The 15,896-nt window shown below is 42.3% G+C and overlaps 1 protein-coding gene across 2 annotated transcripts in view; it reads right to left on the minus strand.

The window, feature by feature from the left end:
* Nucleotides 1-15,896, minus strand: part of PDE6A (phosphodiesterase 6A) — a 59,211-nt gene that overhangs the window by 31,854 nt on the left and 11,461 nt on the right. Inside the window, exons 2-6 of one of the 2 annotated variants that reach the window (XM_019734308.3) lie at nucleotides 15,145-15,769; nucleotides 9,157-9,309; nucleotides 8,199-8,288; nucleotides 7,418-7,558; nucleotides 1,166-1,240 (exon numbers count right to left, since the gene is read on the minus strand). In XM_019734308.3, coding sequence (XP_019589867.3) covers nucleotides 1,166-1,240; nucleotides 7,418-7,558; nucleotides 8,199-8,288; nucleotides 9,157-9,309; nucleotides 15,145-15,618 — 933 coding nt within the window. In that variant the 5' untranslated portion in view covers nucleotides 15,619-15,769. Of the gene's footprint in view, nucleotides 1-1,165; nucleotides 1,241-7,417; nucleotides 7,559-8,198; nucleotides 8,289-9,156; nucleotides 9,310-12,495; nucleotides 13,222-15,144; nucleotides 15,770-15,896 lie in introns of those variants that run through there. The other variant, XM_088798704.1, reaches the window with a different exon arrangement.

The raw sequence follows: 15,896 nt of genomic DNA on the forward strand, positions 1-15,896 counted from the left end.
CGGTTGAAATCTTTTCTGGTGTGTATATGTAGCTCATAAGCAAGAGTTTGAATTAAGACTAAATAAAGTCTATCACACCACACACACACACAAACACACAAACACACACACACACACACGGCCCTCTGTTGTGGGTTAGGGTCATGGTTGGCTGGGTGCAACCGAGCCGCCTAGCAGAAATTGATATGCTATTTCAGACAGTCTAAAAGGGCTTGTGGGAAGAGCACTGGACTAAAACTCAATTCAGGTCATGACTCTGCTGCTTACTTACCCTGTGTGGCCTCAGCTAAGGTCATTCAGTCATTCTACAGGTACAGGTTCTATAGGCCATTTGAGTACCAGATCTGTTTATTCTGCATCATTGCCGCATCCCACATATGTCATTTCAGCTTTTCTAAAGTGTTTGTTCCTCATATTTAAAATGAAGCAATGGTATAAGACCAGAGGTCACAAACTCAAGTGCCTAGAGGCCCGGTAGAAACATAAATATGAGCAGGGACCAGGTGTACCCAAGAGGGAGTGATGGGGACTGTGGCAAACTAGAGCGCTCAGGCCACATTCCAAAGAGGCAGCTGATACTCAGCTCCAATCAAATTTACCCTGCGGGATTGTGGGTCAAGTTTTGACTGATCTTCCACCTTTTCAAAAGGCACAGAGAATGTAGATGTTTATGGGAAATATCTTGATTTTTAAGTGCTAAGCTACTAATTCAAACATTTTTTTAAGTAAAAAGATTTTTAAAGATATGCAGCCAAACAAGTTTATCTGTTGGCTGGAATTGAGCTTCTGGCTATCAATTTATATGCTTTCAATTAGATATTAAAGGTATTTCCTGCTCTGTCTATAATTCTGAACTCCTGCTGGGTGAATTCTTGACCAAGTTGCTTGACTTTTCTCGGGCTATGCCCTCTTCTGTGGAATGAGAATTTTGATGTCATCCTGCTCAACCCCACCAGGTTACTGTACAACTCTAGCAAGATATGAAAAACAACTTGCAAATTACAGGGCTTGGCTATTAGGAGGAATTATAACTTCAAGGGAGACAACCCAACCCAAAGAAAATAAATACCCAAGTGATAAAGAAACATCAGCAGGGTCTACACTGCCTTACAATTGAATTTCATTAAACATTTGATCATAATGAACAGGCCAGAGAGAGACCTACCCTTCCATCTGGAGTCCTGGGACCAGTGTAGGGTGGAGCTTCACCCATCAGGACTGGCCACACGTCAAAAAATTCCTAGGAATGAGAAACACAATAATTACATGCTTGAAAATACATGATCGAAGGTTTAGTTAAAATAATGGTCCTTGCAGTATCATTTATAACAGTGAAAAATTAGAAACAACCTAAGTGTCCAATAAGAGGGGACTTATTAAATCAATTATGGTGCATCTATTAACAATGATGCTACAGATGTTTACGTATTGATTAAAAATATGTCTATGATATATTGATGAGTGAAAAAATGTGAGGTGACAAAACTATATAGATCATGTGACCCCAATGTTTAACTATACATAGAAAATGCTCTCAAAGGATTTACAACAAAGTATTAGCAACTGGTTTCCTCTGGGTGATTGGAAGGAGGCTATCATTTATTTAGCAATTTTTCCATAGTAAAATTTATTGCTTTTGTAATCAGGAAAAAAAATATTTTTCCCTAATAAGAAAGCAAAAACAATGGTGCCAAATATGGACATGTATCTAAGATCCAACAAGAAAGGATGACACCTAAAACAACTGGCAAAGACATGGGCAGAGAGAAAAGGCGTTGCACTGTCTCACAGCCTCAGGAGGAGAAACTGACTGGGACACAGCACAGGCTCTTCCCTGTTACTTCTCCACTGGTTTTCCTACTGCTCACGTAGCTGCACAGCTTGTGTTGGGTGGAGCCTGGGCCTGGCAGAGGAGGCTTCTGTCCTCCAGTGCCCACTCCATCTATTCATCTGTAGATGTCTAGGGACAATGATCAATTAACGCTGGGTTATGGTTGACAGCATGCCAAGCTCCCCTGTTCTTGGCCTCTCTCTTGTCTGAACATGTTTTTCATGGTGGTTTGCCTATTCTAATATCATTCAGAAAGAGGACAAACAGAAGGGAGTCTGCATTAAATTCAGATTTTTCTTGACTGCTGACAACAGGAAGAAATTCAACTCTGGGTGAAAATGTGACGTGGGGGCCTACCTGAGTCACACAACATGCCTGCTGCTACTGTAGATATGCTGACACTGTCAAGGCACAGTTTGTGCCTTGGGGGAACTTACTGTCTCCTGGAGGAGGCAATCAAACACTCAGATAACTATAGTAAGATAGATGGGGTAAGAACCTAAACAGTTATGGAAGGAGAACACAAATATTTGAGAAGCCCAGAAGAAGGACAAGTACTTTGGGCTAACACTATCTGTGTCAAACACTGAGTGGTCTCTGAAGATTGTCCCAAGGAGAAGCAGAAGTCAACAAGGGGTTGGGTAGAGAGTCGGGCATGTTTATGCTTGCCTTCCTCTCTCTCTCTCTTTTCTTTTTTTCTTCTTTCTTTTATTTTTAAAAGCCTTGATGGAAATATAATTCACATACCATACAACTCACCCAGTTCAAATGTATAATTCAATGACTTATTTCATAACTTCAATAGCTCAGGTAAGAGTTTAGCTACCTGGGGGGTAGGTTCTTAGGGTGACTGTAGGCAGCCCAGTCCACCTCTAATTGCTAGGTTGTTCCATCTTTCGGGGATCACTAAGTCAGAATATTCTTGCTGAAATGTGACTTTCCCTTTTGAGAGGGAGTTCAAAAGAAACAGAGAGCAGGGCGGCCGGTTAGCTCAGTTGGTTAGAGTATGATGCTCATAACACCAGGGTTGCCTGTTCGATCCCCACATGGGCCACTGTGAGCTGCACCCTCCACAACTACATTGAAACAACTACTTGACTTGGAGCTAATGGGTCCTGTAAAAACACACTTAAAATAAATAAAAGTTTTTTAAAAAAGAATAATTACTTTAAAAAAAAAGAAAGAAACAGAGGGCAAAACATTGCAGCATAGAGCAGATTGGACTTGGGGGCAGATTCTTTAAGGTGCAAACTGGGCACCTTAAGATGGAGTGTTTTAAATTCAACTACTCAGAAATTCTTTTGATTTGAAAAAAAGAATCATTCATCTGTATGAATTCATTCATAAGCTACTTCCTGAAGGAGTGTCAAAGGGTTTATTGTTGGACTTAGCAATATTTGGCAAAATATTGTTCAAGAGTGTGCAAAAATCAAATGGATGGCTGTACTAGAATCAGAGGCTTCCTAAAATCAGTATATGGCCCAACTGTACCAGAATCACTAAGGGAGTTATTTTAAAGGCAAAAAACAGAATAATAGACTAATGGGTATATTGAATTCTGGTATATGATAAAACGGCATATCAAAATGGTGTCATTTCAAAACAGGGGAGAAAGGGTAGACTACTCTTTAACTGGGGAAATATGGGGTGGAGGGGACAAATTTACCCTACCTCACACCATACACACACATAATTTCAAGACAAATGAAAGATTAAAATACATTAATCAAAACTAGTAGAGAATATATCAGATTATTTCATATTCTCTTTATAATATTGAGGGTGGAGAAGTCTTTCTTGAACAAAATCCAAAACTCAGAAGCCATAAAAGAAAATGTAAGTCTTCTGTATGATGAAAGGTGCTATAAACAAAGTTAAAATACAATTCATAGGAAGGGAAAATATAGTTGCAGCCTATGTGATAGATATATAATCTCTGCCATATGTAACATACTCCTATATTTTAATAAGAAATAGACAAACAATTCAATTTTAAAGGTGGAAAAATGATGTCAGGGTAATACATGGAGGAAGAAAAAGTAAATCACAAACAAACATATAAAATATATTTATCCTCACTGGTAATCAATGACAAAACAAAAGTAAAAAGCAAAAATACTTTTTGCCCATTTAGATAGGGAAAAAAATTTTTATGATATCCAGAATTGGCAGAAGTTTGGGGAAATGGAACTCGGATGCAGTGTGACTGAGAGTGTAAAGTCACACTTTAGAGGGAAATTTTTGGGAAAGCAGAATCAAATTTTTGTCCTAATAATTCCACTTCTACAGCTCTGTTATATAGATATTCTCTGTCAAGTGTATAGAGATGATTTCATTGCAATATTGTCTTTAATTGCAGGCCTACTTTAAAATGATTTACATGTCAAGCAATAGGGGAAAGAATAAATTAGTATGGTATATCCATACTATTCAAAAGAATGAGATAAATCCATGTGGGCTAAAGAACAAAGAAAGAAGATTTCTACTTCTGCTAATGGTAGCTAGTTTGTTCCAGACCATTCTTCTGACTGAGAATGTGTGTACTGGACTGTGTGTATATACGTGTATATGTATAAACATATATTCAAAAGAATCATAGAACTAGCAAAGCAGCAAGGACTTGATGGGCCAAGATCCCACAGAGAAGGGAAACCCAGTTATGAGCCTGACGTTCGATTCAACATTTTCTTTCAACCCCCTTGCTGATATCAAAGATACTATGAAACAGCTAGGAAGCTGAGCAAAGCTTTCAGCAGATTCACTGGGTTAGGAAAACAAATTGGAACTCAGGGTCTGCCAAGGAGGAATGCCCTTGAAAAACACCCCAGGCTTTCAGCTGAGATCACCACAAAGGTTTATACCCTCAGAATAACAGGGAAGCAAATGTAGACCAGCCCTTACAAACGGTTCCAACAAAAGTAACAGGCAAATAAAAGATAAGTCATTAACTGAAACATTAAGAGGAAAACAGATCATAGATACAGTCACAGGAAATATCTACAGATATTATAGTCAGACCCAAACTCTAAAATAACTGATTATGTCCAAGAAGTCAAATACAGAGTAGAGAACTAGAAACTACAAAAAAGAATGAAATAGAAATATAAAATTGAAAAATACTTGAAATTAAAAATACTAGATAGCTTTAACAGCCAATTAGACATGACTGAAGGATTAATGGAAGATAAGAAATATTCAAACTGAAAAAAAAAAAATACAAAAGGATGCAAAATACAAAAAGGAATGTAAGAAACATAAAACACAGGGAGAAAGTCTAGATGTCTTTTCACTACTGGATATCAAGATATTTTATAAAGATAATGTAATTGGGACAGTACGATATTGTAGAAAGACAGATAAATATACCAATGGGACAATTAGAGTCCAGAAACAGACCCAACACATATGGACACTTGATTGATGACAGAGGCATGATAGGGAAAGATGGTCTTTTCAATAGGAGAGTGGAGAAAGAAAAGTTTTTTTTTCAATATATGGTGTTGGGTCAACTGGATATACATATGGAAAAAATTAATATTGACATCACACTGTACATTTAAAACATTCCAGATAGATTGCAGAACTCCATGTGAAAGTTAAAACAATAAAGCTTTTAGAAGTTAGCATAAGTGAATATTTATATCACCTTGGGGCACAAAAACCAATAACCCTAAAGGAAAGATTGATAAATTGGACTACATTACAATCCAGAACTTATGTTCATCAAAACATCCTATTAAGAGAAAGAAATCACAGAACGGGGAAAGATATTTGCAATGTGTGTATTCAACAGAGGACCCATATCCAGAATTTGTAAAGCACTCCCACAAATCAGTAAGATCAAAAAGACAATAGAATTTTTAAAAATAGAGAAAAGATTTGAGCAGGCACTTCCCAAAAGAGGATATCCAAATGGCCAATAAATATATGAAAAAGTGTTCAACCTCATCAATCGTTAGGAGGATACATGTTAATACCCAGAGAAATAACACTAAATACATACTCACAAGAATTAGTAAGACTGGCAAAACCAAATATTGGTGGGAGGGTAAAATGGTATAATCATTTTGCAAATTAGATGGGCAATATCTGATAAAATGGTTACCCAGAACTTCTACTCCTAGGAAAATACCTACCAGAAATGGGTACAACTGTGTACCAAAGGATATGTACCAGAGTGTTCATCATAGCAATATTCATAATAGCCCAAACCAAAATCTCAAATGTCCATCAACAATAGAACAAATAAATATTGTGTGGATTATTCATATAATGGAACATTCCACAAGAATGAAAATGAATGAACTAATGTTACGTGGAGCAGTAAGGAGAGATCTCACAACCAAAATCATCGAAAGAAGCCAGACACAAAAAAGCATGTATTTGTATGATCCCATTTATATGAATTTCAAAAGTAGGCAAAACTAACATGGCATTAAAGGTGTGATAGTGGTTAGATTCAGGGAGGGGTGTGAGGGAGTTACTGCAAAGGGAAAAGAAAGGGGCTTCTGAGGGGTTGGTAATGTTTTCTAGTTTTTCATCTTGGTGGTGGTTACGTGGGGATGTGATAAATCATTGAACTATTCACCGGCAATTAGTGCTCTTCTCTGTGCATATGTTATGTTTCAACATAAAGACTTACTGAAAAAAATCCACGTGTACTGACATGGGAAGATGTTCACTAAGCATTCAGTAAAAAAGGCAAGTAAAAAAAAAAATCAGGAAACGTAGCCTAGCAATTTTTATACAGTTCCTCAGAAGATTCTGATTCACTGTGACATTTAGGAGCCTCTGCACTACTAGATCGAACATCTTTCCCAACCCCAGAATCTGTGATTCATGTATTCATTCAACGAAATATTGGAGGGTCTCCACTGGTCTATGTAGCACGCTCAGCACGACAAGGGGTACAAAATTAAATAGACAGGAATCCTGTACCATGGGTCTTTGGGATAGGAAATTACAAATCCAGATTACTCTGGAAATCTGTTCCAAGGCAGAAAATGATTAGCTTCAGGAGCAGAGACAGGAAGAGAACCATGGGAGGGTTGGTTTGAGGAAACCTAGCTGAAAAACAAAGCTTGGGACTTTACAGGGCTCTGCCTCCCTAACCACTGTATCTGGGGCAAACCTAGCTCCTGAGCATTCTGAGGGACCAGACCCAAGTATCCACCTTCACTTCAGTTGCCTGGGCTCTACAAACCATAGGAAAGGTTTTTGCCCAACTTTGAGTGCATTTTCTGAGAATTCCTGAAGTTGGCAACTTTCTTCTTTCTGGACGTTGATCCTACATAGAAATTTCTTCATCATTCACCTTCACCACTTCATCAAGCCCTCTTCTCATGGATGCTTTCTTTTCTAGCTGACTAGGGAAGATCCAAGTTGTTTTTACTCACCTGTGCCCTAGATTGACTTGTCTCTTTTAAAGGTTAGTACTCAACCCTTCAGCATAAAAGTATGAAAAACTTTGCACAGCTATCCACAATCTCCCAGCCTCTTCCCTGCGCAACGGAATGGATGATACCAGCCTGGGCTCCTCTTGGGGTATATTTCACCCATTCTTGGAAAGGTCCACTCCTTTCTCACCTTCTGCTTCGTCATGTCTAAGAGCCCCACAGAGTATCTGTCGCAGTTGAGGAAGGCTCGGACTGTGTACAGGGCTTTGTGGAACTGTCTCTCGATGTCTGTAAGCTCTTCAAAGACTTTGCTCCCAGACCACAGCAGTATCTGAAGAAACACAAAAACGCATCAAAGTTTCTGAGGCACAAAGCAGAAGCTCACTACCTAGAGAATAATAGCAACTCTGTAAGTACTCTAGAGTTTATCTCATTTAACTCTCACAATAACCCTGAGATAGAGACAGGATAACAATCCCCATTTTATAGATGGAGGAACTGAGGTTCAGGGAGGTGAAATAACTCACCAGCCTACAACTCCTTCCATTTCTTTCATTCATACATTGTTAAAGAGAATAATAATAACAAACATTGATTGAGTACAAATGCTCTCCATACATTATCTCCTTTACTATTGACAATAATCTTTTGAGGGTGGAACCATAATTATCTCCATTTTTCAAAATGGGGAGACTGATGCTTGGAGAGGCTAAGTGATTTGCACAGGGCATTAGAGATAATGGCTTCTCAGGGATTCAAATCCAAGACGTCTGACTTGAAACTTGCACAGATAATCGCTCTGGAACAGAGCTTTACAAACATCCACTACCTCCTAACCCCAGGGATGCTGGGAAGAGACTATATGCTGGTTCCCAGGCACTTTCATTTCCACCGGCCTTTTCAAGCCTGACCACGTCAATGCTTCAGTAAAAGGATGGGTCCAGTCCATTCCCTTGAGCCACACCCCTTACCTGGCCACGCCGAGTCTCACAGTTGTGCAGGTAACTCAGGTGGAACACCTTCATGATTACATTTGCAAAATTGAGATACTTGAGAAGAATCTGAAAATCAAACAGCATGAGGGGAAATAGATGAGAAGGAGAAATCCCTCCTCTGGCCACTTCTACCATCTGCAAATGTCTGGATATTTCTAAAGCTTCATCAGAGGCAATTTGAGTAGCTAGCTCATGGAATGCTCACTCATAAAATGTTGCATTATAAGAGTAGAATGTAGAAAACACAGAATGTAACATGTCAATGTCAATAGGGGTGTATTCATGAAAAAATAGCTACTATTTATTGAGTTTGCAGTCCCTGTGGTAAGTCATTTGTGTATGCTATCTTATCTGATCACTACAAGTACCCCAAGAGCTGGAAATTATAAAATCAGCCCCATTTTAAAACTGTTTATTTTCAAGCCCAGGAATCAGACACCAAACTAGGGAAAGCCCCTTGTAACTATTTCTTACAAATAAGAAAACAAAGGTTCAGAAAAATTATGCAATTTGCCCATGTCAGCTAGATATTAGCAGAGCCAGAACAATCATCCCTACATTCTTGGCTCTAAAGACCAATGTTTTAAACTTTTGTTTATTTTAAGTGTGTTTTTCCAGGACCCATCAGCTCCAAGTCAAGCAGTTGTTTCAGTCTAGTTGTGGAGGGCACAGCTCACAGTGGCCCATGTGGGGATCGAACCTGCAACCTTGTTGTTACGAGCATCGTGCTCTAACCAACTGAGCTAACCGGCAGCCCCAAAAGCCAATGTCTTAACCATTATTCTGACCTCCCTCCCTCAGAGAGCATCAGACTAACCCCTTGTCTGACAGATGGGGAAGCCGAGGTCAGGCCAAATAGCAAGGTTCAGAGGACCTCCTGAGCTGGGAGAACGTGCTGGCATGGCCACCCCAGCAGTTTCTCAAGTACCCTTACCTCTTCATCTCTCTTGGTGAAGTGGGGCCCATCCACTTTGTTCACAGCCATGATTATGGCCACCACGTCCTTCCCATTCATTATGGGGGAAGCCAAGATGCTCTTGGTTTGATACTCTGTGAGGTTGTCCACGAAATCGCAGAAATGCTCATCCTGAAGGAAGACAGAAATAAGCATGGGCGGGCAAATGAAGAGCAAAGACAATAAAACAACCAGGGTCCTGCATGCCCATCATAGTGGGTTGGGGGGGGGGCTTGCTATTCTCTGTTGACAAGAGAATGAAGACATTTCCATCTCCTCTCCTCAGCAGGGGCAAGGCAGTCGGAGAGGATTTCTGCCCTGGAAGCCTCTAGAGTACAACAGAAGAAGCAAGTCTGAGATTCAGCCTACTGAGAGCTATGCAGGAGACACGAGCAAAGCACTGTGGGGGTCCCGGGAGGAGGGTATGGGGAGTTGATTGTGCCTGGGGAGGAGGGTTTAGAGTAGGCCCTCTTGAGGTGATGACAGGTAAGCCCAGAATAGAAGCTTGAGTGAGGAAAAGAGCTTTGTGAGTATAATAATCACAACTGCTAGTAGCAGGCATTGAGGCTGGCACTTTACATCTCACTTTAATCCTCCCAGGAACCTGTGAGAGGGAGACTGTCAGTAGCCCATCTTCCAGAAGGGGAACTAAAACTCAAGATGGTTAATGTTACTTCTTACTTGTGTGTGTGTGTGGTGGGGGTCGGGGCGTGACTCCAAAAACCTGCTCTCAGCTCTGCTGCCTTTTGGGGAAGACTGGAGGAGGTTAGACCTGGGTCCAAGTCATTGAATGAAAGAATGTATTACTTTCAGCTTTTTTTTTTTTTTTTAAACAATCCAGTTCTAGCACCACAGAGCCAGTCCAATGGAGACCCCCATTCCACAGATCTTAATGGGAGCCCCACCCTGCGTCAGGTCTTATGCTAACACTGGAGATACAAGAGACACTAATTTTCAGTCCAGGTCACCGTTCAATCAATGGTAGTACAGGACATGGTGGCTGAAAGCGGAGAACGTACAGAGGAGCACACACACACACACACTCTCACACACACACACACTCCACCCCTAAAGCAGCCTCAGAGGCCAGTATGTGGTCAGAAAGAGGAGACAGATCCTGAGTTGTTGCCCTAAATCCAAAAGAATCCACCTTTCTGTTTCCTGGTAGCGGGACAGGTTTCCCAATGGTCAGCATGGCTTGGCATACAAGCCAACCCAGACACGCACAGTACATGCTGTCCTGAGAATGGAAATGTATTTCACAGAGCCAATTCGGAGAGCTCTGCAGGAAATGAGTGTGCAGAACCTTTCCCACGATTCAGAAATTCAGTGTGATGCTCTGCATCCATGGATTTCTTCCCCCTGGAGTGGGATTCAATAAACTGGCAACAGCCCTGTTGTCAACGAAGCTGCCTCAGACAAGGTGAAGGGCAAAGGAATTAAGAGAGGCCTGTCATGCTGTACTTGAATTAGCATTGCAGGATTAAGCAAAATCTCTAAAGAAGCATTAGGTACAAAGTGTTTTTCATCACGTCATTCTCTAAGGACCCTGATGAGTCCCAGAACCCAGACAGATCTGGGTGAGCTATGCTCAGATTCATTTCAGGAGGTCACTTCAGCTTTGCAATATTTACTTTTACCAGGGAAAGCAATACTTGGGTTTCACCTGCATTTGAGCCAGATGTTACTATATCTACCACAACCCTCTTTCCCACTGAGTTCTCAGCCCTGGAACTCACCTCACAAATAATTCCACGACCAATTGACTGACGTTTGCACTGTCATTGTCGTCTTTGTATTTTCTGCATATGAAATCCTCTAAAAAACCATGTCATAGAACCGAGGATTTTCAGAGGCAGATGGGGCCTTAGAAACTATTTGGCTCGAACTATTTATTTTAAAGTCCAGGAATCAGCCGCCTATCTAGGAAAAGCCCCAAGTCATTCATTTATTCATTCAGTTAACATTGATGGAGCACCTTCTTGAAGTATGGTAGGCACTGTTCTAGACCTGGGGGCTAAGCAGTGAACTAGCGGGGCTAACTTCTTTCCCTGGTGAAATGTGAGAAACAGACAAATGGGGTAGGCAGACAAAAAGCTGGTAAACAATGAAGCATTTTCCCTTCAGGTTGTGGTGACTGCTTTGAAGGAGATAAACTGGCTGATGCTATAGAAGGTGATGGAAAGGATGGCAGGCCAAAGCTACTTTAGTTAGTCATGGCAGTCAGGGAGGTTTCTGTCAAGAGGTAATGCTGAGAGCTGCAGGTTCAGAGGAGCCAGGCTTGTGAAGCACTTTGGGATTTTTATGGAGGCTTCATTACATAGGTGTGATTAATTACACTCCATTTCCAGCCCTTCCCCCATCTCTGGAAAATGGGGAGTGGGGATGAAAGTTCCAAGCTTCTAATCATGGCTAGGTCTTTCTGATGACCACCCCTCATCCTGGAGCCCACCAAGAGTTGCCTCATTAGAAGAAAAGCACATTTACCACCCAGGACATTCCAAGGGATTGAGTTCTATGTCAGATGTTTCTACCTCTCGGGGAATTACAAACGTCTTGGGAGCCCTGTATCAGGAACCTAACCCATCAAATATATAGTTCTGATTATAGAGCACAGTATCACAGTGGACCAGGGAAGGGCCATCATTTATTCATTTGCTCAATAAACTGTACTGAGTACCCACTCTGTCCCAGGCACTGGACTCAGTGACAGACACCAATGGTAAATGAGACAGATGGGAACAGACAGTCCTCATGGGCTTTCCTAATAGGCGATGGTAAAGAATTAATATACAAACAAAAATGAATGGCAAGTAGGGTTGCCAGATTTAGTAAATAAACACAGGATACCTAGTTACATTTGAATTTCAGGTAAATCAATATTTTTTTAGTGTAAGTATGTCCTAAACATTACACAGGACACACTTATACTAAAATATTATTCTTACACTGAAATATTATTCTTTTCTCTAACAAATTTAACTGGACATCCTATATTTTATCTGGCAATCCTAATGGCAAGTCTTCCTGAGGAGCTCCCAAGGATGAGCAGGAATTTGCTAGAACATGGGGCAGGGAGCTATATTACAACTTCTCCATTTCAGAAAGGGCTTCCCATTTCAAAAATGCCATGATTGTAACCATTTCCCAGGTTTCTTGAGGGCACTCAAGGCTCAGAGTGTCACTTGGTGGTGGTTTAGTGACAACCTAGACCCCAGTCTATGCCATCTTCCTCCTCTTTTTCCATCCAAACCCCCATCACGGTCAGAGCCCCAAATAGAGTAACAAGAAGGAACAACAGGAGAAGCAAATACATACAAATGCCAAGGACTGCTAGCTTGGACTAAGTTCATCTCCAGGCTTGAGTCAAGCCAGCTGAGGACACTGCCCAAGGCTGGAAAGCTTCCAGAGAAACAAAGGCGTCATTTTTACAGTCAGCATTGGGGTTGAACAGGAACCCGCAGGCTGTCCCTTAGCGTAGGGCTCAGCAAACCCTTAGGCCAGGATCCTTTAGACTCCAAGAACCTTCCTAAATACTCAGTCCCCCAGAGAAGCTCTCAGCACCACTGTTCTCCATTTTCCCCACAAATAGAATCGAAACTGAAAGCTTCAGGAGGGCTTGCCTGGATTCTTCTCCACACTCCAGGCAGACCTGGTACAGCGTCCATCCCAACAACAACAAAACAGTAATAATGGCAACAAGAAGAAGGTGCTGAGCCATTGTAGTGTGCCCTGAACCCCTACAACACTGCAAGGTTGGTGTTCTCACCCCGTTTTATAAATTAGGAGGTGCGCTCAGACGTGCTGAATACTTTGTCAAAGCCATCTTCTTAGAAAGTGACCGAGTCGTGATTCACAGCGAGCTGACCTCAAAGCTTCACTTTTTAACTCTCCTCCATATGAATTGCAGTGACCTTTGGTAAACAGCAGCCAGTCTCGCGTCCTCGTTTTATAGATAATGAGGAGGTATAGAATAGTAGAGCAGTGAAAGTGTGGGCACGAGGCCAGAGTGCCTGGGTTCAAACCCCCACTCTGCCACTTCCTATCAGCGTGACTCTGAGCAAGTGACTTAACCTTTCTGGGTTTCAGTTTCATCATCTGTAAAACAGGGATAATCAGAGTATGTCGTAAGACTGTGACAATCCATGTTGGCTACAATTAAAGTCGAGAGAGAACTGAAGGGAGAAGAGACTCCAACCTCCTTGGGTGAGTCCTCAGGGAAGTGCCCTGGGTCCAGCACCATCACCCCCGTCCTTGGATGTTCAAGGGGAAACGAGGGAGAGAGGAACTCCATGGGAGGTCCAGCCCAGTGTGTTTCTAAGAAAACCATTTTCCACAGAGGCCAAATCCATGTTTCTTATCTTGCCAAGGAACCCAAATCAAAAACATGATCCGTTTGAATTTCTGCATCGATGGGTGGGAAGTCTGGTTCTGCCTTAACTCATGGATGACTTTGAGCAATCTCCTTCTCAAGCTCTCCTGGCTCCAGGCTTCTCATTCATTACATAAAATCAGATGGATGAAATGATCTCTAAAGCACCCTCCATCCCAGCCTTTTAACCTTCAGACCCTTAATTTGAAATAAGGCCAGCGGTAAGGCAAGCACAAACTCATAAATATCCAGGCTGGATCTTAGAGATGACTGAACACAGGCTTCTGTTTTGGCCAGTGCAGCAGTAAGTGACACCCACATGGGCCTTGCCATCATGGGGCAAACATTCTTTCAGGTGAGAGAGGTGCTAAAGAATTACAGCTGACCCTTGAACAACATGGGTTTAAAGTGAGAGGGGCCACTTATACGTGGATTTTTAAAACCCATGCAATTCAAACCCATGTTTTTTCAAGGGTCAACTGTATTGCATACTTCATTATGAGTCTTTTATGCCGAGTGTTTACTGAGCATTTGCTTTGTGCCAGACCTCTGCTGAGTCCTCGGTCCTGGGATAAAGTAGAGAATAAAGCAGGGATGGTCCCTGGCCTCTGGGGCTTATTGTATAACTGGTTTTAGGATGAAGACTGTTACAAAGACATCTGGGATGGCCTCCCTGAGGAAGTGACCTTTAAGCTGAGATCTGAAGGGTGAGTGGGACTTGGCCAGAAAGATAGGGGCTAAGGGAACTGCATGAAGTGATTTGTCCCAGGAGATCAAAGAGGTCTTTGTCAGAGCTGCCAAGGGAAACCCACAGAACACTGGACTCTTAGAAGAAAGAGCCAAGTGCTTAACCAAGTGATCAATGTTGACATTTCCAATAATGAGACAGGCTGCCATCATACTCGTGTGTCTCCTGATGTAATACATGAAGAATAACACCATATCACCTCTGTGATATTCCTGCCAGAAACGCATAAACTGAATCAGGAAGACAGGTCAGACAAGCCCAAAGGGAGGGACATTTCTGCAAAATATTTGGCCTGTATCCTTCAAAAACATCCACATCATGGAAAACAAGGACAGACTGAGGAAGTCTTACAGATTCAAGGAGACTGAAGAGACAGTGCTATATGGACCCAGTTGAGACAGTTAGCAAAAATTATATATGGACTGTGTATTAGATAATAGTATTGTATCAATGTTACGTTTCCTGAGTTTGATCCTTATACTGTGGATATGGATGAAACGTTCTTGTTCTGGAAATACACAGCAAAGCATCGAGGGTTCCAAGGGCATGTCGTCTGCCAGTGACTCCCAAATGGGTCAGGAAAAATGGACACATAAAGCAAACGTGGCAAGGTGTGAACAGTTGGTGAATTTAGATGAACGATATACACTTCTTTGTACTGTTCTTAAACTCAACTGTTAAGTTTGAGTTTTTTTTAATAAAAAGTTATAGAAAAGTAAACAAACAAGGAGAAGTGCCAAGTCATCACCAGCCCAGTCTTGGTGGCCGGCAGCTCCCCCCTCACTTGCACCCCACAACCCCATAGAATAATGCCTCCCTGCCCTCCCTCTTATGGGGACGAGGGTACCTCTGCTGTGTTGGGGACGTTGCCGATCTTCTTCGAGTGTGCGATGTGGCCCACCACGCCCACGTCCAGGGGGAAGACAATCTCCGAGTCGGGCATGACCAGGCAATCCTCCAGGGCAGCGTCTCTGTGGACGTTGAAGAGGCGGGTGGCTAGCTCTGCGACGCCATTCCGGGCCCTGTACATAAACAGGCTCATGCGGTCTGCCTGCAAGAGGAAGCACAGCTTCTTCATGACGTTGAAGATGCTCTTCTCGGCCTGCAAGTTCTCCTTAAAGTCCCGCAGGAAGTCAAAGATGATTTCACTCTCCTCCACGCTGCTCAGCGAGTGGTAGTTGCTGAAGTCCACGGCGGCCTCCTTGGCCCCCAGCAGGTGGGAGATGACCTTAGCCCGGTAGCGGAGGTCGTAATACCGTTTGGCGAAGCCAACATTGGAGTCCAGGAACTTCTCCACCTCCTCTGCCGTCACCTCGCCCATGACGGGGAAGTCCACCGGCTCCTTCTGGGGAGGGGCTGAGGCTGGCCTTCTCAGGGCAGTTTTGCCAGCGGTGGCAAAACCGAGTCAGGATGCGTTCTGCTCCACCTGGCCTTCTCTGGGTCTTGTCTGTAAATCTCACTGACATGGCCTCCTAGAAGAGGGAGTGAGCTTGGGAGATTAAATCATTAATATTCCCCATGAACAAGGATTATGAGGCTCAGAATGTTTCAGATGCTGCTGGGCCCCAGATGGGAAAAGGTGAGAGATCTCATTTCACC

Source organism: Rhinolophus sinicus, chromosome 5, assembly GCF_057876585.1.
Source record: "Rhinolophus sinicus isolate RSI-liver-muscle chromosome 5, RSI-T2T, whole genome shotgun sequence".
In the NCBI taxonomy this organism is placed as follows: Eukaryota; Metazoa; Chordata; class Mammalia; order Chiroptera; family Rhinolophidae; genus Rhinolophus; species Rhinolophus sinicus.